We start from the raw sequence: 25,563 nt of genomic DNA, 5'->3' as shown, positions 1-25,563 counted from the left end.
GGGAATCACTTTTGGAGCTGCTGCCACTCATACAGTACTGCTGCTGCTACTTGTACAGTACAGCCTCAAGCTACTGTGCACTCTAGAACGTATCTACTGCATACTAGAGTTGTCACGTAACTTCACAAAGCTCATTCAATTCACAGCAAATTAAGAAAAAGGGAATCACTGTCCTTAAATATTAAGTTTCTGGAGTTCTTATATTCTCTCAATTTCAAACGTATTTTTGTTTGGAGAGTTTCCACCAATAGTGTCGTAATGACTTAGGTCACCCACGAATGCAAGACTGAACTTTTGGAGACAAGCTAGGAGACTTTCTCAACTTAGAAGTAAAATCTTTTTTAGTTCCTCGTCCATGCTCAGGGTAAAACTAAAAGAAACCTACTAGCTCCCAAGCCTTTTTGACTGTTTTTGTAAGAGATTCCCAATTTGGGATAAGTGGAGAAACTCTTATCAAGAATACTGATCTTGAGGGACTGCCGTCCATAACCACTTTTACTGCTTTCTGACTTAGCAACCAGTTTACACCCACAAGTTCAAGGAATTCCTCACTTCTTAACCTTGCAAATAATGGCATACCTAAAGCCTAAGCATACCACAATTTAGTCTCTTCTCGTTTTCCAAGCTTCTACAGAAGCCTCATTATTGTATTAGCCACAGGTCTTCCATACACCCAACTTTCATAAACATATGGTCAACTTTTATTTTTCATTACATAATGATGCAAGGCCTTCCTGTTAATGCAGGTAAACAAGTTCACTTGATAATACATTTATAAAACAGGATTAACTTCTCCCTTCCTGAGACCTTTTGCTCCAAAGCAAATCACTGTATTGCCATGCCTGTTTTATTCTGGTGCCTGAAAAAAATAAAAGGCACCACTCTTTAAAGATCATTTATTCCAAAAAAAATACTGTGCTGCGATTCTTTTATAATCATTGGTGCAAACTCTGCACCTTGTTAAACCGTTCTGGCTCCACTACTGCTGCACTTCAGCAAAAGGTTATAGGTAGATACCCAACAGGCAGTCCCCCAGGAAGGCAGCCCTACCCCTCCCGCACCTCGGCTGCGAGCCGGCCCTGCCTCCCTCCCTCCTCAGTCCCGAGCTCCCTCTCCTCCCCGGGCCCGGGGAGGCTCCGGGAGCCCCCGCAGGGCGGCGGCCGGCGGCGGAAGGGGTTAAAAGCCCCGAGCGGGCAGAGGAGCGAGGCGCTTCCCCTCCTCCCCGCCTCCCCCGCCCGACCGAAGGGCACCGCCCCGGCGGCCGCAGCCTGAGGCGCGGCGGGCGGGGGCCGCAGTCCCGCTGAAGCGGGGAGAGAGGAGGGACAAGGCGGTTCTGGCCCCGGCAGCGTTTACCCTCCATCTCGCCTTCGCGGTGGGAGCCGGGTGCGGAGAGGAGGGGAGGCACCTCCCGGCCGTGGCCGTGGCCGCTCCCGCGCCGAGCCGTCCTGTGCCGCACCGAGGCCGAGCCGAGCCCGCAGCCTTCGCCCCGCACACCCGCAGCCGCCCGGCCTCTGCCTCCGGGCCGCCTATTAATACCCTCGGCGCCGCTGGCCCGCCGCCAGCCACCTCCTCCGGCGGGGAGGCGGGTGATGAGGCACGACCGGGCGCACTGGACGGGGGGGAGCCTCCCGCAGGGCTCCCCTGCCCGGCTGCACCCCGGCTGCGGGGAGGCTGCGGTAAATAAAGGGGGCATTTTGAATCATAGAATCATAGAATCGTTTTGGTTGGAAAAGACCTTTAAGATCATCAGGTCCAACCATTAACCTAACACTGCCAAGTCCACCACTAAACCATGTCCCTAAGCACCACATCTATATGTCTTTTAAATACCTCCAGGGATGGTGACTCCACCACTTCCCTGGGCAGCCTGTTCCAATGCTTGACAACCCTCGCAGTGAAGAAATTTTTACATTTGTTACCTGGGAGAAGAGACTGACACCCACCTCGCTACAACCTCCTTCTAGGTACTTGTAGAGAGCGATAAGGTCTCCCCTCAGCCTCCTTTTCTCCAGGCTAAACAACCCCAGTTCCCTCAGCCGCTCCTCACAAGACTTGTGCTCTAGACCCTTCACCAGCTTTGTTGTCCTTCTTTGGACTCACTCCAGCACCTTGATGTCTGTCTGGTAGTGAGGGGCCCAAAACTGAACACAGTACTCGAGATGCAGCCTCACCAGTGCTGAGTACAGGGGGACGATCCCTGCCCTAGTGCTGCTGGCCACACTATTTCTGATACAAGCCAGGATGCTGTTGGCCTTCTTGGCCACCTGGGCACACTGCTGGCTCATATTCAGTCAGCCATCGATCAACATCCGAAGGTCCTTTTCCACCAGGCAGCTTTCCAGCCACTCTTCCCCAAGCCTGTAGCGGTGCATGGGGTTGTTATGACCCAAGTGCAGGACCCGACACTTAGCCTTGTTGAACTTCATACAATTGGCCTCAGCCCATCGATCCAACCTGTCGAGATCCCTCTGCAGAGCCTTCCTACCCTCCAGGAGATCAACATTCACGCCCAACTTAGTGTCATCTGCACCGGCCACTAAGGGCTATTTTAAGGCCTCCGAGTGAGTTGTGGCTGACCTCCTTATTCCAGTTTATTCCAGGACACCAGCCCCATTCCACGCGACACAGGCCTTCTTAACTCTCATCCCCTTATTTCCTCTTAATTGCTACCTTTAAAAAAATAAATGAAAACAAGCTTTCTTTTTGATGAAAGGCACCCAAAGCCCCCAAAATCACATGACTTCCATTAAAATTCAGGCCTGATTAAAGTTTGGCAAAGATTTTTGGAAGCTGGGGAAATATTCAGGCATGAATCAAACACTTATTCACACATAGTATCCTAATTTTCCTTGTTTGTGAGGAAATAAATGCAGCCCTTTTCTAGCTTCGACTGCAGCCTCTACTAAGTCATTAATAACTTCTACAACTTGCAGAAGATAATTTTGTAGCCCAATAGATATCCTACACTGCAAGAGATAAGTCTTTGAACCTCATTGTGATAGATGAAAATGGTAGATACCACTAAATTAAAAGTTCATAGGTGCCTGGGAACAAGTAATCATGACCTGATTGCATTCATCATGGGTAAATGAAGGACAGCCCCAATCAAAACTATGTATCTCTGCTGCTTCAAAAGAGCTAATTTCCACAAACTGAGAAAAACAGTAAGGGAAACTGACACGGCGAAAAGGTGAGAATATCAAAAAAAGGGGCTCTTTTAAAGACTATTAAATGGCCAAACCACTATGATTTTGCAATCACAGAAGGCAGTAACTTTCCCATAAAACCTCAAAGGTGGCAGTTAGAAATAAAATGGAAAACAAAGATAAATTATATAACTTACAGTTGATATAAATTACAATATCAAAAATTGATAAGTGAATTCCATAGGCAAGGAAAAAACTGTGCTTAGAAGAGCTAGACAAATGAGACATTTTAAGTGTGTTAGGAATAAAAGAAAACCCAGTGGTGATTCTGGACCATCAGTAAATGTGGTTCTTAAGTGGCTTTGTGCTGATGTGGAAAATGTAAATATGTTCAATAAGTACTTCCGTGATACAAAAGAAACAAGTAGATGGATCTCACGGGGACTATGAAGAACTGCTCCAGCCTGCTAGTAAGAAAGATAGGAATCATGACCATTATCCTATAAGCAAACTTAGATAACTTTTACTCCCAGTTCCAGAATAGCTACTTGCGCTTCTTCACCTGTTTTAGTAAACTTTGGAATACTTGTGATATTCCAAAGGGATGCTAATGTAATACCAGTAGTCAAAAAAGGGCAATTCCAATGACAGGAAAATATGGGCCAACATCAGAACCCCACATGATAATGGGAATAACAGATTTAATTTAAAAAGATTTCAAAGAAAGGAGTAGAAATTATTCCAGTCTTTTTTTTATGAAGACTAGGTCTAATCCAACTTCTCTAAATTCATTCTTTGATGAGATTGCTCATTTGGTTAGTGCATATTGATGATCTAGACCTTTAAGACAGTCTGAAAGAAAAGGTAGTACCCCGTAATATCATTCAAGCACATAGTACATTGATTAAGACTTGCCTAAATGACTGATGACAAAAAGTAGCTGACAGTAAGGAACATTCATCAAACAGGTATGTTTCTGTGAGAAGGGGGTCACATCTGAAAATGACATAAAGAGGAGAGAAATGGTAAAAGTAATAAGGACCAAGCAACCATGTGAAGGAGCCTGAATTGAGTGGCAAACCAGGCCTTGTCAAACAAAATACATATACTATAACTAAACCCCTATAACAGGCGTGAAGGGCTATAGGTGCTGTGTACTGAGAGGGAGATAGCACTTGCTGGAAAAGATTTAGGGGTTGTAGTCACCAACTCATCATAAACCCTCGCTCTGACGCTGGTAACAGGAAGGATTAATCTGCGTCAGGGGAGTAGGAAGTAGTGGAGATAGTTTTATCTCTGGCTAGATCACTGATGAGACCAGTCTTGTATACTGTGTTCCTGCCCATGTTTTGAAAAAAACGTTGAAAAATTGGAGAGGGGGCAGATTAAGAGCTGAAAATGTGATTTGAGAATTGAAGAAAAATGCTGCTAAGATTTAAAGAGCTCAATCTGTTTATCGTATCAAAAAGATTGACTTGATTACAGCATCTAAGTACCTCTACGGAGAAAAAAATACTGAATTCTGAAGGGCTCTTTAACCTAGTGGAGAGTGGCATAACAAGAAGCTGCGGTAGAAACTGAAGTCAGACAGATTCAAATGAAGCACAGAATTTTTCTTCTTAAGGTGACAATACATCACTGGAACAAGCTAACAGGGCACCAAGAAATTCTTAATAGTTTTATGTCCCCCAACCAGGACAAGATGTCTTTCTGAAAGACAGGTTTTAGCCAAATGCAGGTTACTGCCTTCAGTGCATGTACATGCATGAAATTTAATGGCATAGGATACAGAGGAGATCAGATCATGTGACTAAATGGTCCTTTGTGGTCTTACTTCATTATTTCTTGTTGTACTAAGTAAATATAAGAAGGGGTGGCGAGCATCTGCTCAAGATGATATTCCTTGTCAACTGACTGCAATCAGTCTCTGTGAAAAACATGACTATCCCAAGTGTGTAGGATTTTAAATGATTGCAGTACATGAGACATTCTTGGCAAGCAGAGTACGAAATATCAAAAGACAATCAACATTAGTCACCTGTTTTCATTTGTCAGTGCACTAAGCTGACAAGATTTCAATTCCTCTGGCTCACAAAGGAGATCAGAAGAGCTTAAGGGGAAGCTGAAGAAAAGGGCAGAAGCATGAATCCATTTGTCCTGGTTTGGCCTAAACCAGGCCGATTTTCCTTTCAGTGATTTTTACTTTCAGCTAAGTCTCCTCTAAGTAACTGCACTTTCTGAAACTAACTGCATGTTTTTGCGGACAGTGTCTGCTTCCAGGACTGATAACGCTTGAAGTTTGTAGTTATCACTGAGGCACCGGTAGGGATGTTGTGCAGAAAGGCTCTTGCTGTACTTGTTCTTGAGAGAAACCAAGGTCACTGCTGAATTCCTCACTGCTTACGAGTGAAGAGCCGAAGGGGGGTCGCAGCTGCAGGGGGGAGCGGACAGGGCAGGTGACTCAAAATTGACCAACGAGGGTATTCCATCCCATACACGTCATTCTCAGTATAAAACGGGGGGATCACGAGGGTCTCGCTCTCTTTCTGCTATGGCCGGTGTCCAGGGAGGACTCCGTCTGTTTTCCTGCTGCCCCCGATCCCGATCCGTGCATCCCTGAATCCAGTTCCTGTCCGTCGCTGGGCCCAGGCTGGGCCTTCCCGGAGCCTGCCCTGCAGTGCCGGTGGTGACGTGGCTGACTTCAGGGGAGCTCAATCTTGGTTTTGTATATATATTTGTATATATTTGATTATTTCTATTATTATTATTATACTTTTTTTTCATTATTATAGTTTATTAAAACTGTTTTAATTTTCCAACCCAGAAGTCTCTCTCCCTTTTCCCTTTCCCTGTCCCTCTGGGGGGCGGGGGGGGGGATAACAGAGGGCATCTGCGCAGGTTTAATCGCCAGCCCAGCTTTTAAACCGTGACAGATTTATTGGCGCCCAACGTGGGGCTCGAGAGAAAGCTCCGACAGGTTGCTCTGATAAGTCGAATCCCAGCTCCAGTGGGAGGAGACCCGGAGAGCTCAGCCAAGAGAGTATCAGATTTCTTCCTTTGAGATTTACGAGGGGTTGGAAATTAAAACAGATAGCTAAGATGATAATGTTATTTGTGAGCCTTTGTGTTACCTCTTTTCTTTATAAAGCTTGTTTTAGAGTTATGTGTAATGATACCTTACTTGCCGTATGCGCTGTGTGTTAGTGCTTTCATGTGGTTAACAGGGCGTGCTGGTCGAAATGTGTCTTTTTGGTATGGGTTTTGATACTGATTTATGTATGATAAACCGGGCAGTTATTATTCCGATCTCTTATCTCTATGATACAATGATGGGCAGCTTTAATCGCGAATCCGTAGCTGCGCACACCGGGCGTCTTTTAACTGATTTTGATAGTATCTGCTCCTTTTTTGCCAAGCTGATTCCTGCAAAATTCGAACAGGGCATGTCGTTATTTTCGTGTGTCCTGAATGTGTTACTGGTGTGCTATGTGATTAGATGTCAGTGCAGCAACAGCGGGAGGTATCATGCTGCCCCTGTAACCAGGAGAAAACACCAAAAGAAATCAGCTAGTAAAGTGAAGGATGATGACTCAGAGGCTTCTAAGGCAGAGCCAGCACGGGACCCAGGTGAGGGCCCTTCTCAGTCAGAGTCAGGGCCTGACACAGAGGGGGTTTCCTTGATCGTCTTTTTAAAGAAGGCCCATTACACAAGAAGGACAAGAAAGGTCCTTCTAAAGCAGAATAATCACAGGAGGACTCGGACTCGGAAGTAGAGATAACCTACCACTCCTTATCCCTGAAAGAACTGCGAAATATAAGAAAAGATTTTAGTCGCTATGACGGTGAGCCAATAATTACCTGGTTGCTCCGATGCTGGGATAATGGGGCAGATAGCATAGAATTGGATGGTAGAGAAGCCAGACAGTTGGGATCCCTGTCCAGAGATGGTGGTATTGATAAGATGCTTCCAAGAAGGTCGAACAGTATCAGTCTCTGGAGGCGACTCTTGTCAGCTGTAAAGAGCAGGTATCCCTATAAAGATGATGTTATGAGCCACCTAAGCAAATGGACCACTATAGAAAAAGGTATTAACTACCTTAGAGAACTAGCTGTGCAAGAGATCATTTATAAACACCCTCAGGACATTGTAGATCCTGTAAATCCTGATGAAGTGGAATGCAACCGATCCATGTTCCGGAAGGTTGTGAAGAGTGCTCCACCAACACATACCCATACATTGTCAATATTAGTCTGGGGAGAAGATGCTATGGCACGACCTAGTGTGGGCGAAATGGCTAACTGTATGCGACAGTATGAAGATAGTATTTCTTCCCCACTGCAGGCCCGTGTCTCGGCTGTGGAAAAACTGACTAAGGAGAACAAGGACTCATTGAAACAACTGTCAGACAAACTGTCCAGGATCGAGAATAAACTTGACTCTCTACCTACACAGGCCCGCGTTGCAGCCTTTAGGAGGCAACGCCCTCCTACTGGACCGGCTCAAAGGAAACGGAACACGTCACGAGGTATCCTGTGGTTTACCCTGCGTGATTATGGGGAGGACATGAACAGATGGCATGGACAACCTACCAGTACCCTACAGGCACGAGTACGTGAGTTGCAAGCTAACAGAAATACCAGAGAGAATTTTCCTAGGAGGATGGCTGCTCCAGTTACCAGTGAGCAGGACCCCAGTCAGGGTAGATGGGCCTCAAATCCCTTTTTTCCAAGAGTGAATAGGGGAAATGAAGGTCCAATCCCCGTGAGCAGCACGAATCCAGTCTTTAATTAGAGGGGCCCTGCCTCTAGCCAGGAGGAGGAGAGGGATAACCGGATTTATTGGACTGTGTGGATTCGATGGCCTGGCACATTAGAACCACAAAAGTATCGAGCCCTGGTAGACACTGGTGCACAGTGCACCCTCATGCCATCGAATCATAAAGGGACAGAATCTGTCAGTATCTCGGGAATAACAGGGGGATCTCAAGAGTTATCTGTATTGGAGGCCGAAGTGAGCCTAACTGAAAATGAATGGAAAAAGCACCCCATTGTGACTGGTCCAGATGCTCCGTGCATCCTTGGCATAGACTACCTTAAGAAAGGGTATTTTAAGGACCCAAAAGGATATAGATGGGCCTTTGGTGTAGCAGCTGTAGAGACTGAGGACATTAAACAGCTGTCTACCTTGCCTGGCCTCTCAGAGGATCCTTCTGTTGTGGGGTTGCTGAAAGTTGAAGAACAACAGGTGCAATTGCTACTGCCACGGTGCACCGACGACAATATCGCACCAATCGAGACTCCCTGATCCCCATTCATAAACTGATTAGACAATTAGAAAATCAAGGAGTGATTAACAAGACCCGCTCACCCTTTAATAGTCCTACATGGCCAGTGCGAAAGTCTGATGGAGAATGGAGATTAACTGTGGACTATCGTGGCCTAAATGAAGTTACGCCACCTCTGAGTGCTGCTGTGCCAGACATGCTAGAACTTCAATACGAACTGGAATCAAAGGCAGCCAAGTGGTACGCCACTATAGACATTGCTAATGCATTTTTCTCTATTCCCTTGGCACCAAAGTGCAGGCCACAGTTTGCTTTTACCTGGAGAGGTATCCAGTACACCTGGAATCGACTGCCCCAGGGGTGGAAACACAGTCCTACTATTTGCCACGGACTGATCCAGACTGCACTAGAAGAGGGTGGAGCTCCAGAACATTTGCAATATATTGATGACATCATTGTATGGGGTGATACAGCAGCAGAAGTTTTTGACAAAGGGGAGAAAATAATTCAAATTCTTCTGCAAGCTGGTTTTGCCATAAAAAGAGGCAAGGTCAAGGGGCCTGCCCGGGAGATCCAGTTTTTAGGGATTAAATGGCAAGATGGGCGTCGCCAGATCCCGATAGAGGTGATCAACAAGATAACAGCTATGTCCCCACCAACTAATAAAAAGGAAACACAAGCCTTCTTAGGCGTTGTGGGTTTCTGGAGAATGCATATTCCAGATTACAGCCAGATTGTACGCCCTCTTTATCAGCGTGACCAGAAAGAAAAATGATTTTCAGTGGGGCCCTGAACAACGACAGGCTTTTGAACAGATTAAACAAGAAATTGTGCATGCAGTAGCCCTTGGACCAGCCCGTATGGGACAAGATGTTAAAAATGTGCTCTACACCTCAGCTGGGGACAATGGTCCTACCTGGAGCCTCTGGCAGAAAGTGCCAGGGGAGACTCGAGGTCGACCCCTAGGATTTTGGAGTCGAGGATACAAGGGCTCTGAGGCCAATTACACCCCAACTGAAAAAGAGATACTGGCAGCATATGAAGGAGTTAGAGCTGCCTCAGAGGTAATCGGTACTGAAGCACAGCTTCTCCTGGCACCCCGATTACCAGTACTAGGCTGGATGTTCAAGGGTAAGGTTCCTACTACTCATCATGCAACTGATGCTACATGGAGTAAATGGATTGCATTAATTACACAGAGGGCTCGAATAGGAAACTCTAATCGCCCAGGAATCTTAGAAGTGATCATGGACTGGCCAGAAGGCAAAGACTTCGGAATGCCACCAGAAAAGGAGGTGACACGTGCTGAAGAAGCCCCACCGTATAATGAACTACCAGAGGATGAGAAGCAGTATGCCCTGTTCACCGATGGATCCTGCCGTCTTGTAGGAAAGCATCGGAAGTAGAAAGCTGCTGTATGGAGTCCTATACGACGAGTCACAGAAGCCACAGAAGGACAAGGTGAATCAAGTCAATTTGCAGAGGTAAAAGCCATCCAGCTGGCTCTAGACATTGCTGAACGAGAAAAGTGGCCAAGGCTGTATCTGTATACTGACTCATGGATGGTGGCAAATGCCTTGTGGGGGTGGTTAAAGCAGTGGAAGCGAAGCAACTGGCAGCGTAAAGGTAAACCTATTGGGCTGTTGAACTGTGGCAAGATATTGCTGCTCGGCTAGAGAAACTAGTCGTGAAGGTACGTCATGTAGATGCTCACGTACCTAAAAGTCGGGCAACTGAGGAACATCGAAACAACCAACAAGCAGATCAGGCTGCTAAAGTGTTCCAAATAGATTTGGACTGGGAACATAAAGGTGAACTATTTTTAGCTCGGTGGGCTCATGACACTTCAGGTCATCAAGGGAGAGATGCAACATACAGATGGGCTCGTGACCGAGGGGTGGACTTAACTATGGACTCTATTGCACAGGTTATCCATGATTGTGAAACATGCGCCGCAATTAAGCAAGCCCAAACGGTTAAAACCTTTGTGGTATGGGGGGGCGGTGGTTGAAATATAAATATGGGGAGGCCTGGCAAATTGACTACATCACACTCCCTCAGACCCGCCAGGGTAAACGTTATGTACTTACCATGGTGGAGGCGACCACCGGATGGCTGGAAACATACTCTGTGCCCCATGCCACTGCCCGGAACACTATCCTGGGCCTCGAAAAGCAAATCTTGTGGCGACATGGCACACCAGAGAGAATTGAGTCGGACAATGGGACTCATTTCAGAAACAGTCTCATAGATAACTGGGCCAAAGAGCATGGCATCGAATGGGTATATCACATCCCCTATCATGCACCAGCCTCTGGGAAAATTGAACGGTATAATGGGCTGTTAAAAACTACCCTAAAAGCAATGGGGGGTGGAACCTTTAAAAACTGTGATAAGCATTTGGCACAAGCTACCTGGCTAGTTAACACCAGAGGATCTATCAACCGAGCTGGCCCTGCTCAGTCAGACCTTTTACATACAGTAGAAGGGGATAAAGTCCCTGTGGTGCATCAAAGGAATCTGTTGGGAAAAACTGTCTGGGTTCTTCCTGCTACGGGCAAAGGTAAACCCATTCATGGGATTGCTTTTGCTCAAGGACCTGGATGTACTTGGTGGGTGATGCTGCAGGATGGTGGAATCCGATGTGTCCCTGAAGGTGATCTGATCTTGGGTGAGAATACTTAATTCTGAACTGCATGATGTTAATTGCTGCATAATACTAACAGTGTTCATAAGTGTCTTTCAGATTGAAGCAGTGGTGATGAGACCAGAGCTAGCTGCAAGTGGCGTCCAGTAGCCTCCTCGAGACTGACATCTTTAACCTGAAACCCGTGGGCACGAACTGTGACAAAGCTCATATCATCTCTCCTACCCTGGGAGACTCCTAGCCAGATGGAAACCCACAATCCTGAACTAAATGAACTTGATGAACTTTTTTTTTTGTAAAGAGATGAATCATAAACTAATGTTATCTGTATATATTTTAAAATGAAAAGTTAGTGGTGATCTGAGTATGACGTGAATGGTATGGAATAAGGAGTGGAATGTCCTGGTTTGGCCTAAACCAGGCCGATTTTCCTTTCAGTGATTTTTACTTTCAGCTAAGTCTCCTCTAAGTAACTGCACTTTCTGAAACTAACTGCATGTTTTTGCGGACAGTGTCTGCTTCCAGGACTGATAACGCTTGAAGTTTGTAGTTATCACTGAGGCACCGGTAGGGATGTTGTGCAGAAAGACTCTTGCTGTACTTGTTCTTGAGAGAAACCAAGGTCACTGCTGAATTCCTCACTGCTTACGAGTGAAGAGCCGAAGGGGGGTCGCAGCTGCAGGGGGGAGCGGACAGGGCAGGTGACTCAAAATTGACCAACGAGGGTATTCCATCCCATACATGTCATTCTCAGTATAAAACGGGGGGATCACGAGGGTCTCGCTCTCTTTCTGCTATGGCCGGTGTCCAGGGAGGACTCCGTCTGTTTTCCTGCTGCCCCCGATCCCGATCCGTGCATCCCTGAATCCAGTTCCTGTCCGTCGCTGGGCCCAGGCTGGGCCTTCCCGGAGCCTGCCCTGCAGTGCCGGTGGTGACGTGGCTGACTTCAGGGGAGCTCAATCTTGGTTTTGTATATATATTTGTATATATTTGATTATTTCTATTATTATTATTATACTTTTTTTTCATTATTATAGTTTATTAAAACTGTTTTAATTTTCCAACCCAGAAGTCTCTCTCCCTTTTCCCTTTCCCTTTCCCTCTGGGGGGAGGAGGGGGGGATAACAGAGGGCATCTGCCGCAGGTTTAATCGCCAGCCCAGCTTTAAACCGTGACACCATTAAAAACACTGGCCATCAGACATAGGTAACATGATAATTAAACTGCAAGCTTTGAAACACTGGCAGACAAACCAGACAACTAATTCTATATGCAATATTACACTAGTAAATATACATCAGTTTTAAATATTTATGGATTTCTTGCCCAACTTGTGCATAAACGACTCAAGTTACCTCACCTGAAGCTATGATCCCCCATAATGAGCTGTGGTATGCAAGGAAGACTAAAAGGTTTGACACTGACAAGTAATACCTACCTTTCTGAAAGCAGCCAGGACCACACAACCGAATGGCATTGCATGTAAACTATTGAGAACTGCATTTAAACATTAATGAACTAACATTCTTTTTAAATTGTTGTATTTGCCAGCATGTGAACCTGCATTTTCTCTCTTCTGCTCACAAAGTTGATATGGCAATGTTCACCTCAGTGCCCTTTCTGTTCTTATCACCTGTCCCCGTCCCTGAAGTTTGTTACATGAAGACACCACCTTTTCATCAAGTAAGGAATCTTTTCTAAACTATGTAGAAAACCAGTGGCCATAAACAAATAGTTAAAACAAATAAAAATACATTCCTTACCGAAGGAAGAAACAATAAAGTGGGAGAGGGAGAGTTCATTTTGGAGTTAGCATATAAACTTTTTTTTGGTTCCACTACCCCTAAATTCAAAAAAAGGTGCTTTTCAAACAAGAAAACGTTATCCAAAAGGGACTCAAAGACTTTGAACTGCCTAATTTTGGTATGCAAACCTTAACACCCTGTGGATGGTTCCGACTTCTAGAAATTATTTAGAAAAATGCTGGGCCCTTTAGAGGGTCTTAAAGCTTTCAAAATTACCAGATACTTTTGCAAATCTAAACTGGAAGCTGCATAAAGTAGGGTCTCAGCTCTTTCTCTGTCTTTTCCCCAGAAGCAGCTGTGGGCTTCATTTTTAGAATTACAAAGAATTCCCAAGTCCAAATGGGGTAAACAAAAGCTGCTTGTGAAAATCAGATCCTGGGGCATTAACTATTGAAGTGTCATGGTTACCTCTATTGGCATCAACACCACCTATGGAACTCAAACATTAGTAGTCTGGTGCAGGTAACTGAGATGGGGAAGAAAAAGCAGTAAGAGGCTGAAGGGCATTCATTACCTTTTTGATGCCTAGAGGAGTAATGTTGCTGTGCTACTGGAGGCCAACCAAAGGTGAAGACTGATCATTCTATACAGTGAAGTGAAGAAGTAGTTAGGCTCTCAAGTTGCAGCATCTGATGCCTTCAAAGGAACAATATTACATTAGCTGGCTGACAAAACACCTTGTTCAGAACATCAAGGCTCAAAGCAACAAAACATCGGTAGGTGAGGCTCAGACCCTAAAGGCATCGGCAAAGACAACAAAGCCAGCAGAAGTACTGAATTCAAGCAGCAAAATATGGCTACAGGACACTTTCTGGAAATTATATTCTGCATATAGAGGTGATTAAATCTCATTCCCTTGAGACACACATAGGCATCTTCAGATGTCCAAAGGTCACACACACTATGAAGAGTCTAGGTGGAGAAAAGCACAGGGAGCAGTTCACAAAGAGCAAAGGCCTCTGCATCTTCAGGAAGCAGGGCAAGGAGCTGTCAAATACTAGAACTCACTGCTGTCCCTGCTGGTGGTGCCAGGGGCAGTATGAGCAGGAGACAACACCAGCCTAAAAGAGTCAGAGGCACTGAAAGGACAAACCACCACTTCACTGCAGGCCTGGGCTGGACATCCAGCTCAGGCACAATGCAACCTCATGTTGCTACCGTTATCCCCACTTGCTGCTCAAATGGAAGCTCACTCAAATTGCTGGCAAGTCTTTCGTGGTTTCATAGACCCCACTTAGATACCCATGTTGTGTATTTAAATCTATTAAATCACATCTGTATTTTCTTGAAAAAATATATAGGGGAGTCCAAATAGGGCTATTTATAACCCTTGAACATGCAACCTTTCAAGACTGACTTTTGTTGATTCAAGCCAATAATGATAATTACAGATCTAACTGTTATTATTCCCATATTTAATAAAAGAAGCCTTGCAACACACGTTATTAAAGGGTAGACTACCTAAGATGCCTGATTTCAAAATTGTAAAGCTATGTTTGAATAACTGATACATTTTGTACATTCTCCTTTAATCAATGTTGGCAAACCAGGTCATGTCATATCCCTTCACTAACGCTCACTTTGGTGGGAAGCAACAGAAGTTAAAACCCCATAGGAGAAGGAACCTTGCAGGATTTGTGAATTAGTATACTGTTTCACCCATTACGTTTTCATCAAATATTTTCCTGGGGTAGCTATATGCTCTAGGAAAGATCCTCATGATAAAATAAAGCTTAACAAATCTCATTGCTCAGGTTTATGAAGTCACTTGCCCCTTCTGTAATTCAGAGGGATTAAATCACTGCTACAAATTAAAAATAGGATGATCAACTGATTAGAGCAGGGCTTCTGTTTGCTATTTGAATCAGGCAGACAAAAGAGGGAGCAGAAGCAATGAGGAAATTATGTTCAAGAATTGTAACAAATAAATGAGGATATTTCAAATCTCAGACTCTAAGTTTATCTCAAGATCTCATTGATTACAAAGAAAAAGACTATATAAGCTTCATTCTTATGGTTTATAACACCAAAATCTTTTGATAGCCATATAATTCACATTTGCCTGTTTCATTGTTTCTAGACAGAGAAGCCTAGGGGAAAACGGCTAATAAAAGCAAGGTGTTTTTATCCTCATTATGTGTCTGTTCTCGATGTTTTTTGATAAACAAAAAGATACTACAAGTGCACATAGCTTTTTTCTTTTTTTTTTTTGAAATGAAAGAATCTTAACATTCTATTTTAAGCATAGAAAGAGAAAGGGGATCACAGAGAAGGGACAGAGAAAAATTAAAGAAGCAGCATATACTGCTCTACTAGCGGTCACTGCAGCTAGTGTGAGCTATCTTTAAACCAGAGAGCTTGGATATTGCTAAAGAAGTAGCAAAAGTAACACAATGCTCAAGGCAAGCTGCAGACTTCCTCAAGGCTGGGTATTTGGCACGTGGCCCACACAGAGCTACACACTGCTGCAGCCAGAGTGCTATCATGCACAGGGCTATAACAGATGATCATATGTGCTGGCAGAACAGATCAAAGATCAGTCCTTGGTTTATCTTGGAAGTTAGGAGGTAAAATCCATGTATGAAGGTTACAAAAGTTGCAGACGCAATTAGTAAAAAGACAGGGTATCACTGATCAGTTGGGTGCATCAATCAGACTGTCTCACAATGGCTCTTTTCAAAAATGTTTTATAGATACTTTTGAGTCATGCTTCACTAGATATTCTTGAGACAATAAACTCTGAAGAGCACAACAGTAGAGGTGATGAAGCAGAGAAGGGGCAACCTCCCCACTTTTACATTTTGTAGTGTCAGGAGTCTTAAGAAAACCCTATATACCTGTTTTTCTACATAAAGTAGCTTGCATGTTTGTTCCCCACCTAAAAAAAAATCTCTTGTGATTTTCCAAAAGAATAAAAACTAGGAAATTTTGAGCAGGCTAAGTATATGCCTTCCTGAAATACCTTTGTGGTAAAAGCTGTAACTGTCATAAAGCCATAAAATAAAAGGAATGAATATTGTTTCTAGAATCAGGATTTATGTCCTTGGTAACTTGCAGCCACCAGAAGGTAACAAGAGCCCAAGAAATACACTTGAACAGGTCTAAGGCTCCATCCTGTGCAGGGCATTGTATGGTACCGTTTCGAGGCAGATACAGGTACTGCGGAGTGTGAGTGGAACATGTATATGTTGTCTTCCAGAGCATGTAACCATATTAAGCAAGGAGGGCTAATGCATTAGCTTCCTGTCTCTGTAAACTTCAGGAAAAGAATGAAGTTTATATCAATTTAAGACAGGTTTTATATGAATTCTTTCCTGTTGCAAAACAAGAGTCATGGACCACATAACATTCAGAAGGATGGAAAGCAGCAGGCAATTTCAGAACCATACTGAGCAATGTTATTTAGCAAAAAAGGAGCCTGTGGGTTCTGCAAATGAAATGACTCCAACACTCGCTTGCATGGCAAATGTAGAATTCTGTGTATAGTGTACACCAAGCATCATGAAACTGCATTCAGGGAGAAAAAAAAAAGCTTCTTTGAGCATCTTCATATCTGATGTGACCTTGTACAATTTCACTGCAATAAGCACTATTTCTTGTATTTGTGCAAAGACCTGTTATGACTAAAGAAATCTGAGGTAAAATGAAATCTGCTGTATGCAGGGACTGTAATAGTTGATGTCATGGCTGGGATACAGAGACTAAGCACAGGCAAGAAGGAAACAGATGTCACCAGCCTACACCCAGAACAAAGTATTTTTTTAATGGTAACATGTTTTAAATAATGTAAATATTGCACGTAGATTAGAGAACCAGTTTCAGTTAGGTGGCTTACTACTCCTCTGTCTTTCAGGAGAAGTGAAGCAGCAACAGGGAGAGGGCTAACTTCTTCAGATCAGTATTAGCTACATGAAACCAGAAGGCACTTCTGGCCTATGCCAGCTCTCTCAAGATCGCAGAGGCAGAAATTAAGTAGTTCAGTGGCACTTTTGTCTGTCTGTACACTGTCGGTTAAAAAGCAAAGCTATGCCAAACCTTGTTATTGTGGTAACTGGAAGTGGTTTTAGTATCCAGCCCCCCCCTGCAGAAAGTAAAGTGCCTAGTTACTACCAATGGACACACATTCAACTGCAGTTCAATTCTGTCCTGATGCCTCTCGTTTTCGTACAGCTTTCACAACACTCAACTACATCATTGACTACAAATAGGCAATGTATGTGACAAGCTGGCTTTGCAAATTCAAGCTTAAGACCAAGAAACAGAGACGATAACAGAGATGATTGGGAGTTGGGCACAGTGCGTATCAGTAATGTCTGCAACTTTGTTTTTTTGGCAGTTATTTCTTCAGCAACTCTTTTACAGTGAGGTGATCGTCCCTCTGTACTCAGCACTGGTGAGGCCACACCTTGAATACTGTGTCCAGTTCTGGGCCCCGCACTTCAAGAAAGGTGTTGAGGTGTTGGAGCGAGTCCAGAGGAGGGCGACCAAGCTGGTGAAGGGTCTGGAGGGTCTGACCTACGAGGAACGGCTGAGGGAGCTGGGGTTGTTTAGCCTGGAGAAGAGGAGGCTCCGAGGCAACCTTATTGCAGTCTACAAGTACCTGAAGGGAGGTTGTAGTGAAGTGGGCGTTGGCCTCTTCTCCCAGGCAACTAGCGATAGGACAAGAGGACACAGCCTCAAGCTGCGCCAGGGGAGGTTCAGGTTGGACATTAGGAAGAATTTCTTTTCAGAAAGGGTTATTAGACATTGGAATGGGCTGCCCAGGGAGGTGGTGGAGTCACCATCTCTGGAGGTGTTTAAGAAAAGACTGGACATGGCACTTAGTGCCATGGTCTAGTTGACAGGGTGGTGTCAGGGCAACGATTGGACTCGACGATCCCAGAGGTCTCTTCCAACCTGGTTGATTCTGTGATTCTGTGTGAAAAAGGTTAGTTTGTGACAAAGCATCTTTTCTGAGATCAAAGGATATAAACAAGAAATATAAGTACCTCTCAGGACAAGAATTCTGCTAAGCAGCACGCTCTACTTAGCGTCTTCAACTCTTACATAACTTTTCAAAAGTCCCCATTGTTAGATTAAAGAAAACAGCTTGTATACAGACAATATCATGTGCAGAAAGGTCAACTCAATGCCAGTGTCTTGCGGAAAGTTACCTACTACACTCCTGAGAGAACGAGGATCTGAACTCCCATCTCCTGCATCCAGCATAGTGCCCTGCACATGGAGGACACTTCACGTTTTGTGACTGAGAATGAGCCAGTGATTTAAAATTGTTATGCAGCAAAAAGAAATGTAAGTCCCAGCCCCTAACTAGGAGAAAAGTCTATCCTTGTTGCTGAAACACTGTAACCCCTGTTTCTGCTTCCTAAGGACTAGAAAGACCATGTCCTCCAAAGATGACGCACATGAAAAGCACCAGCTGTCTCTGCTTATAAAGCTGAGGCAAAGCTAGGACAGGTCTACCCGAGGAAGGCACTGATAACATAAGCTGTGGTACTTGACGAGTATCGCACAACCTCTATTCTGCAGTGGAGTTTTGACATGGATACCTACAGACCTTTTGCAACAGGATCGGTATATTAATAAGAAAAAGAAACTAGAGTTTCCAGTGTAGAAATGGCAGTGTGTAAACAAGTGACGGAATAGGAGAACTTTGAACCAAGGAGGCCTTTTGACCATTTTCAGCCACATTTTCACTTTGGCAAAGACATTCACAACTGAATAGCTGAACTGAAGCCTGTGCACTGCTTCACCATCAAACACTTTGGGAGTGCCATTAGATATTAGGATTATGTGAACTGGTATCTCAAAAACAGCAATTTCCTGCCCAGGCAGGAAGAAGGATTCATTATCTCAAAGAATATTTTTTTATTTAATCGTTCAGAACTTATTTTCTCCTGAGACATCCTCCATTCAAACTTTTAAGGCATTCTTTGCTGAGACATCTCCTCTCTTGGGGTCTCTTTGGATTTCACAGCTAAAGAAATGCAGATTGTGATTGCCCACTCAACCCGTTGTATTCAGAATAGTAGAGATGACAACACTGCATAGTCTTCTGTACTTGACAACACAGAAGAATACAAATACAAAGACTTACTTTACAGGCATATTAGAAAGAATGGAGCCAAATCAGTCACAAAACACAAGGCCTACCAGGAATGCCATGGAAAGAAATCAAAATGAACTTCCACCTTGTTTTAGAAAAGATGCCAGTGCCATTTTACAAATAAACTGAACTATAGGGAATATCTGACAAGTATATACACCTAAAATGTATAAATATACGTACTCTTAAAAATTAAATGAAGAGAAAATGCATAATTTTAACATATTCTTTTAGTGCCTACTTATGTAAAGCAATACAGAGCGGTATGTAACATACTTCGAGATAAAGATGCCATTAAATTATATACTTCACAACCAACTGTGGTCCATTAAAAGCAGTTACATTCCCTCCTGAATCATAACTATCTTCAAACATTTAATGTCAACAGCAACATAAAATCAAAATATGTAATTTTACATCATCTGTGTTGCATCTTGCACATAAGCAACCCATTTCTAAAGGTTTATCTCAATACAGTTTTAGTGTCAGTGTAGCAGTTCAGACACAGAAAAACTAACACAACCACTGAAACACATTCTCTTACCACTGGTATTCAGAAGTGCTACATCAGTAGCTCAAGTCAGCATATTGCCTTTTAAAACAGGACTACTTATATTGATATGGGTAATTCTTGTTAATCGTGTAGCTATTTGATTCCTCTTCAAAGGTCAATCCCTATAGTTTGGAACTTTTCAATAAAATTTGTAACATAAATTGACCGACTGTAGCAAAATTAGGTATCTCAGATTACTTCCAGTTTTTCAAGATGGAAGAAAAAAAAATCTTTTTTCAAGATTTAAGGCCATTTGCTTTTTGTTGCAGTATTTGGCCATCAAAAGACACCACTGCTACTATTTTTGACCCTTCTCTGTAAATCCATGAATATATTCTTTAATCTTAGTCCCTTGTTACTCAGTTCATTTACGGCAGCAGAGAAGCAATAAGGGCATTTGTTCCATCCTGGATGCTTTGGTTTCTTTTCAGATGTCAAAGAAATTCTTGAGTATTCTCAGTACTAGAATGAAGATGATAATCATGCCATTAGTTTTCAAGCAGAAACCTCTATTGACAGCAAGTTGGATTTTTTGCTTAACAGTTCTAGCCCTGAATATCTTTTATACTTTACTGCTCCCATTTTCTCAGAGGCTAGTTTTAAGAACTGGTGCAGTAACAGAACTTCAAGTATCCCAAAGAGTACCCTCTTTTCTTTTCCTTTACCAAAGAAAATTACTTTTTTTTTTTTTTTTTAAGAAATACATAAGTGTCTGACCCAGCACAGAATCATTAGAAAAATCTCATATTTTTAATTTTATTACTCTGAGGCTTTTTTCAGTATTCTAATTCTCACAACAATAAAAGTCAGACAGTAATTAGTTTTATAATAAGGCAAGCTATCAAAAATGGAGAGAGCTAATTGGTATTTCTCTCTTACCAGACCAAAAAAATAAATTCAATAAAAAGGTTACAGAAAAATGGTAAGTAACAGGACTGCATTCAGGGGGTTTCCAGAATCTACTCAACACTAAAAAGAATAAGAACTTCTGTTGGTATATTAAGGCATTATAAACCCAATCTTTCCCACCTATTGGGAACTATGCATGAGACTTTCACAGGTTTGCAACTCAGAGTTCACTTTGTCTGTTTAGAAAGTACCTGGTGATTTGTGTGCTGAAATGCCAGTTTCTGCCCCAGGACAACATAACCACTAATGGCCTCTTTCACAGCCCCCTGTTTGCTGTGCCCTGCTCCAGAACGTTATGTACAACCTCTTGTTGTAAAGAATGGGCTGAAGCTTTCACTTCATTTCTCTCTTACAATGTCTACACATATGGTTTCTTCTGTTTCGTTTAAAGGCTAGAAGCATATGGCCCTAGTGGCCTTGAAACTCCACAGGCTAATTTTAAGAGACATTGCCTATGATAAAGAGTCTATAAATTAACCAAATTTGACAGCGGTCCCACCTGGAGGGGTTTAATTCATAAAAATGCATAGGAAAGGCCAGATTTTCTATCTGATCCTTGCTACTATAGACAATGACAGTGAAAAAGAAGATAGACACATATGGTGCCAACATAGTAAAGCCAATCAACAAGACTCCTGTGCTGATCTCTGATGAGCCCCTTTTCCTTCACGCTGCAGCAAGGTCTAAAGGAAAACAAACAAACATAAAAAGAAAGTTAGCTTATTGTTAGATTTTTTTTTTACAAGATTTGACAAGATCTCTGTAATGGTGGGTGATCGGTCAACATAAGATGGGTCTGAAAGTCTGTGTCCAGTCAGTTTCTAGTGTGACTCACTATGTTCGTAATTGATACTAATGGAGAATCTCCTTACGTGTTTCAGAAGATAGAGGCCAGGGAGAAAACTGAATGGACATGGAGGATAAACAGCTGTCCAAATCATGATGCATCTTGCTCAGGCATCGAGGGTTAAACTGGTCACCAGGTTTGGGGCCAAAAAATTCTTTCAGAGCAGAGTGGCAGAGAAGGCTTGAAGTTTTTGGTCTCTATCAATAGTGTGAGGGATTATTTACTTTGTGGGATCTTTTAGACTTCTTTAGAGTACAAATTCCCCCATACTTTAGAGTCTGAACACAATGGTAATGCCTCAGTCTCTTCTGCTCTTTTCCTGTGGTGTGGTGTGCTTTTGTGTTTCTGCCTTCTGTATTATGGACTTTTATGTTATTACAAGTTTGGGGGAAGTGTTCTGCGGCTCCTGGGATATACATAGAGCAGCATTTCTGTTGACTTAACTGTACTAAACATTTATCACAGGGCTGCCTGCTATTGCAAAGAACTAAATTTGATGACTGAGGTGCCTCCTTCAAGATCCCTGTTCCCTCCAGGTGGCCCTTCGAGTTTATGCATTAGCCAACTTAATGGGCAGCTCCCAGGAAGCATGCTCCAAAAAATCTGCCTTGTCTGACCAGGGAGAAGAAATTTAGACATTCTCCAGAGCCATCAACACAACATAAGCACAATATTGCTGTTAAAATAAACAACAAAAGCAGAGATTTCTCAGACTGCAGCTGCTGTTGCTTCCACCATCTCCTTTCTCACCCCAGGGAATCAAACTTCACACTGCAGATGTTTTTACGATACGTCCTCCTGCCTGGCTGCCTGATATATTAACACCAGACTGAAAACAACACAGGTTTTCCATCTACCTCTTTCTCTACCTGATTGTAATCCTTGGTCTGCAGACTTTAGTCCTTCCTTTCCTGAAATTTGTCATCTTATTTTAAAGATTTTTTAACCTTAAGCAACCTACTGTCATTACCACATACAAAATTACAGAGCCAATAGTAAAAAGCAGTGCTGAGGACAAATAGCATAATCAATGTGTTACCTAGATCCTGCCCTGAACTAGTTTAGGAATTACAAGGAGAAATGCTGTCCCCATACAAGTCAAGAAAATGAATTACTATTAACAGAAACAGAGTCAGATTTTTCAGCCATGGTGACTAAAGCTCCATGTAAAGCACTTTATACTGAAAGCTCCCTCTATGACTACCGCCAGAGGACCTGAATCAATTAGCAAGGTGTTTGGAGGAAAATATGAAGACAAAAGTAGAACCCCATTTATACATGTGCTTACACACACCCTCCTTCATCTGTTCTCCTTCTCCAATCTATCAGTATACCTGACCCACTTTCTAAATCCCTGTTGTTGCAGATGTTGCTGATGCAAAGCTTGTTTCAGCTTATTGGGAAAATACATTCATCAGAAAAATAATGCAGGGCAGCAGTGTCTTCCTCTGTCAGGAGCAGCTGGAATTATTGTTTACTTGGTTACCCCAAGGCATTCACAATTGGGAGGCAGGAGATGTGCGTGCCAAGACAGGCTGTAAAAGACACATTTTATGCCAAAAGCAGGTTGGGAATGTCTTCGTAAGTGCAGCAAATGGTTTCATTTATACCTTAATGAAGGCAATTTTCTTGGATTTAATTTTCGCAGTTTGCATAGAAGCATTTGATCTAGTGCAATAAAGATTTGAGTAACATACATTTATGAGGGCGCAGTACCAAAACCTGTTACTTCTGTCTGGAACAAATTCATAACTCCATGAAAAAGAAAAAAAATCTCCACAACAGCTCACATTTGTGAGTATTCAGATATAAATCTGAGGATTTAACTTCACAATGAAGTAACATTAGTTTAACCAAAAGCATGACTTTCAATTAATTTAATTTAAAATTTAAGTTAATTTAAATATGAAGTGTGTTAGTTAAACCCTGCTCACTAAGTTTAAACCAAAATCACCTTATCTCCCAATGTACCTGATAGCTTGCAATATCAAAGAACATGGGTTTCCACTAAGATGCCAGACTGTGAACAGGAATGGCGGAGGCACGGGTACACATTTCCTTCTGCCAGGTCTCCTACAGGAATAGTGACTGCTGGCAGAGGGAGGGTAGCAAACAGCAAAGAGACTATAAGAGCTTAAACCAGTTCAGCTGTTTTGTTAGCAACTGACTTAGCCTTACCTGCAAACACACAGTTCTAGCAGCTTCTCCAAACGGGTGACAAGTTGTTATCACTTTTCACATTCTGTTGCTTGGCCATAGTCTGAGTAGAGATGCCTGTGATGAAAGGAAATTAGTAGTCTAGCTCTAGATGAAGGAGGTTTGTGGGCAAGGTTGCCTCTCTCCACTCCTTCAGCTATAGTGCTCACTGCATCCAGCTCAGGTTCACCACCAGGACTGTGCTCTGCAGTTTCCCAGTGGGACACCCTCCTGTCGTCTTCTCTCTTCAGGGGCAGGCTGAATAGACCAATTCGTCAGTCTCTAACAAGCCTGTCAAGAGCCTCCCCCTTGTCAGAAGGAAATATTACTTATTACTTGCTACTTACTACAATTTATTACTTATTACTAAACTGTACAGGCTCTGTGTATGGATGGAGAGTGGAGGAGGGACCTTTGTCTTCTGGTTAAGGAGGTCCTGGTCAAAGCCAAACCCCAAAGTGGATTGCAGGACTACCCTCATGCTTTTGACAACACTTTGCCCATTCCTGTGAACGACTCAGCTGCAAATTGAAAGTGTTATAGCAGTCTTCAGTGTGACACATTGTAGACCACTGACTTCCAACCTTTTTAAGTCCAGGCCTCACTTCAGTGAACTCTTTTGCAGCTGATCATAACCGGTGGTTCTTTGGCAGTATTGCTTGATCGAGGCTAGCATCTCTGCACCATCTGCATGTGTGAGTGAAGGCCACTAGTACCCCAGAGGTCTACGTGTTGAGTTTCATTACATAATACAGAAACATCCTCCATGACCTCAAGTGCCTCTATACCGCATTCAGAGAAGTCCCTATGCAAAGATCAAGTTGCAGGACTGGGGCCAAAGACAATCACACACAAAGCTGTACCATAATAAGCTCTTTCCTCATACCTCTTCCTGGATAAATAAAACTTACCTCCAAGTGATCAAATACTACTAAAAAAAACCACACATATTTCAAAGATATTATCAATTTCATTGTTTATCAGAAAGCATTTTAACTGGAATTTTCCAACAAAAATACAACCTGGAATTCCCAGATGCCTTTATATTTTAACCTAAGTGAGTAGATGATCATTATTCTTCTAAAAGCAGAAAAATAAATTAAGAAAACAGCCACGACACAGAGGAAGAGAACACTGATCCATTTTGACACTTATGACTTTCAGATCAGACCTATGAAAACAGTACTGTCCTGTCAAGATATAAAAAAAATGAACTGGATGAAAATCACCTAGGGAATGTTAATTAGTCTCTGTCCATCCCTGACATGCCGTGTGTTGAACTTCTGCAACTAAAAGTGAAAGAGTGAAATTTCTGACATTTGTTGCTGGGCTGCACTGACCATTAAACAAACATATGAGGTTACAGGAGGCATATTTGTTAGGTCATCTCGTAACTGAGCTGGAAAACGTGCATTTTTAGGAATGAAAATGAAGGCTTGTACCGAAGCACAAGATTATGGCTATATGATCAGAATTGCACACGACAGAGTACCTCAAGGCAAAAGCCTGAAAGGACTTGGCTCAGAGCAGCAACGTGCAAATGCAGGGTTTCCATGGGAATAAACTATTTTGGTCCAAAAAGAAGCTACTTGGGATTCAAACTGGGGCAACACTTCTAAGGCAAAGGCAGCATGTGGTCATCATTTTTTTTTTCCCTTGAGGGAACAAAGGTTTTCCAATCTTATCCCACTTACACATTCACAGTCACAGAATATGAAACCAATTTAAAGCAAATGGAGTAAGACGAGCAAGTATTCACACCTTTTCTTCACAAAGTTATTTTACTATTGCTGGAAATGGTTAGCCATTAATAGCAAAGGTTCTTTTCATCGCTGGTCAGCCTTGTTGATAATTGTCATCATTGTTGATAATGTTGTCATTATGACCCCCAAAGCCACCACAGTGATCATTACAATGTGTAACACTGAAACTTAAAATACCCAAGAAGTTCAATCTTAATAACTATATACTGTAACCTAAGCAGGGCCAGGTACCAGCCTGCATTCTGGTCCGTGAGCATCGATGCTATTTAGGTGTTAGAATGCTCCCAGCCCAGTTCTCACTCATGC

General features: G+C 42.9%; 1 protein-coding gene across 1 annotated transcript in view; it reads right to left on the bottom strand.

Annotated features, from left to right (window-relative positions):
* GADL1 (glutamate decarboxylase like 1) overlaps positions 1-1,492 on the bottom strand; it is an 85,013-nt gene extending 83,521 nt beyond the window's left edge. Inside the window, exon 1 of the mRNA XM_068405041.1 lies at positions 1,354-1,492. Coding sequence (XP_068261142.1) covers positions 1,354-1,360 — 7 coding nt within the window. The 5' untranslated portion in view covers positions 1,361-1,492. The remainder of the gene's footprint in view (positions 1-1,353) is intronic.
* Positions 1,493-25,563: the final 24,071 nt, after the last annotated feature.

The sequence above is a fragment of the Nyctibius grandis genome, chromosome 7 (assembly GCF_013368605.1).
Source record: "Nyctibius grandis isolate bNycGra1 chromosome 7, bNycGra1.pri, whole genome shotgun sequence".
Lineage (NCBI taxonomy): Eukaryota > Metazoa > Chordata > Aves > Nyctibiiformes > Nyctibiidae > Nyctibius > Nyctibius grandis.
The sequence above is the reverse complement of the archived record's forward strand: the minus strand, read 5'-3'. Positions and strand labels throughout refer to the sequence as shown.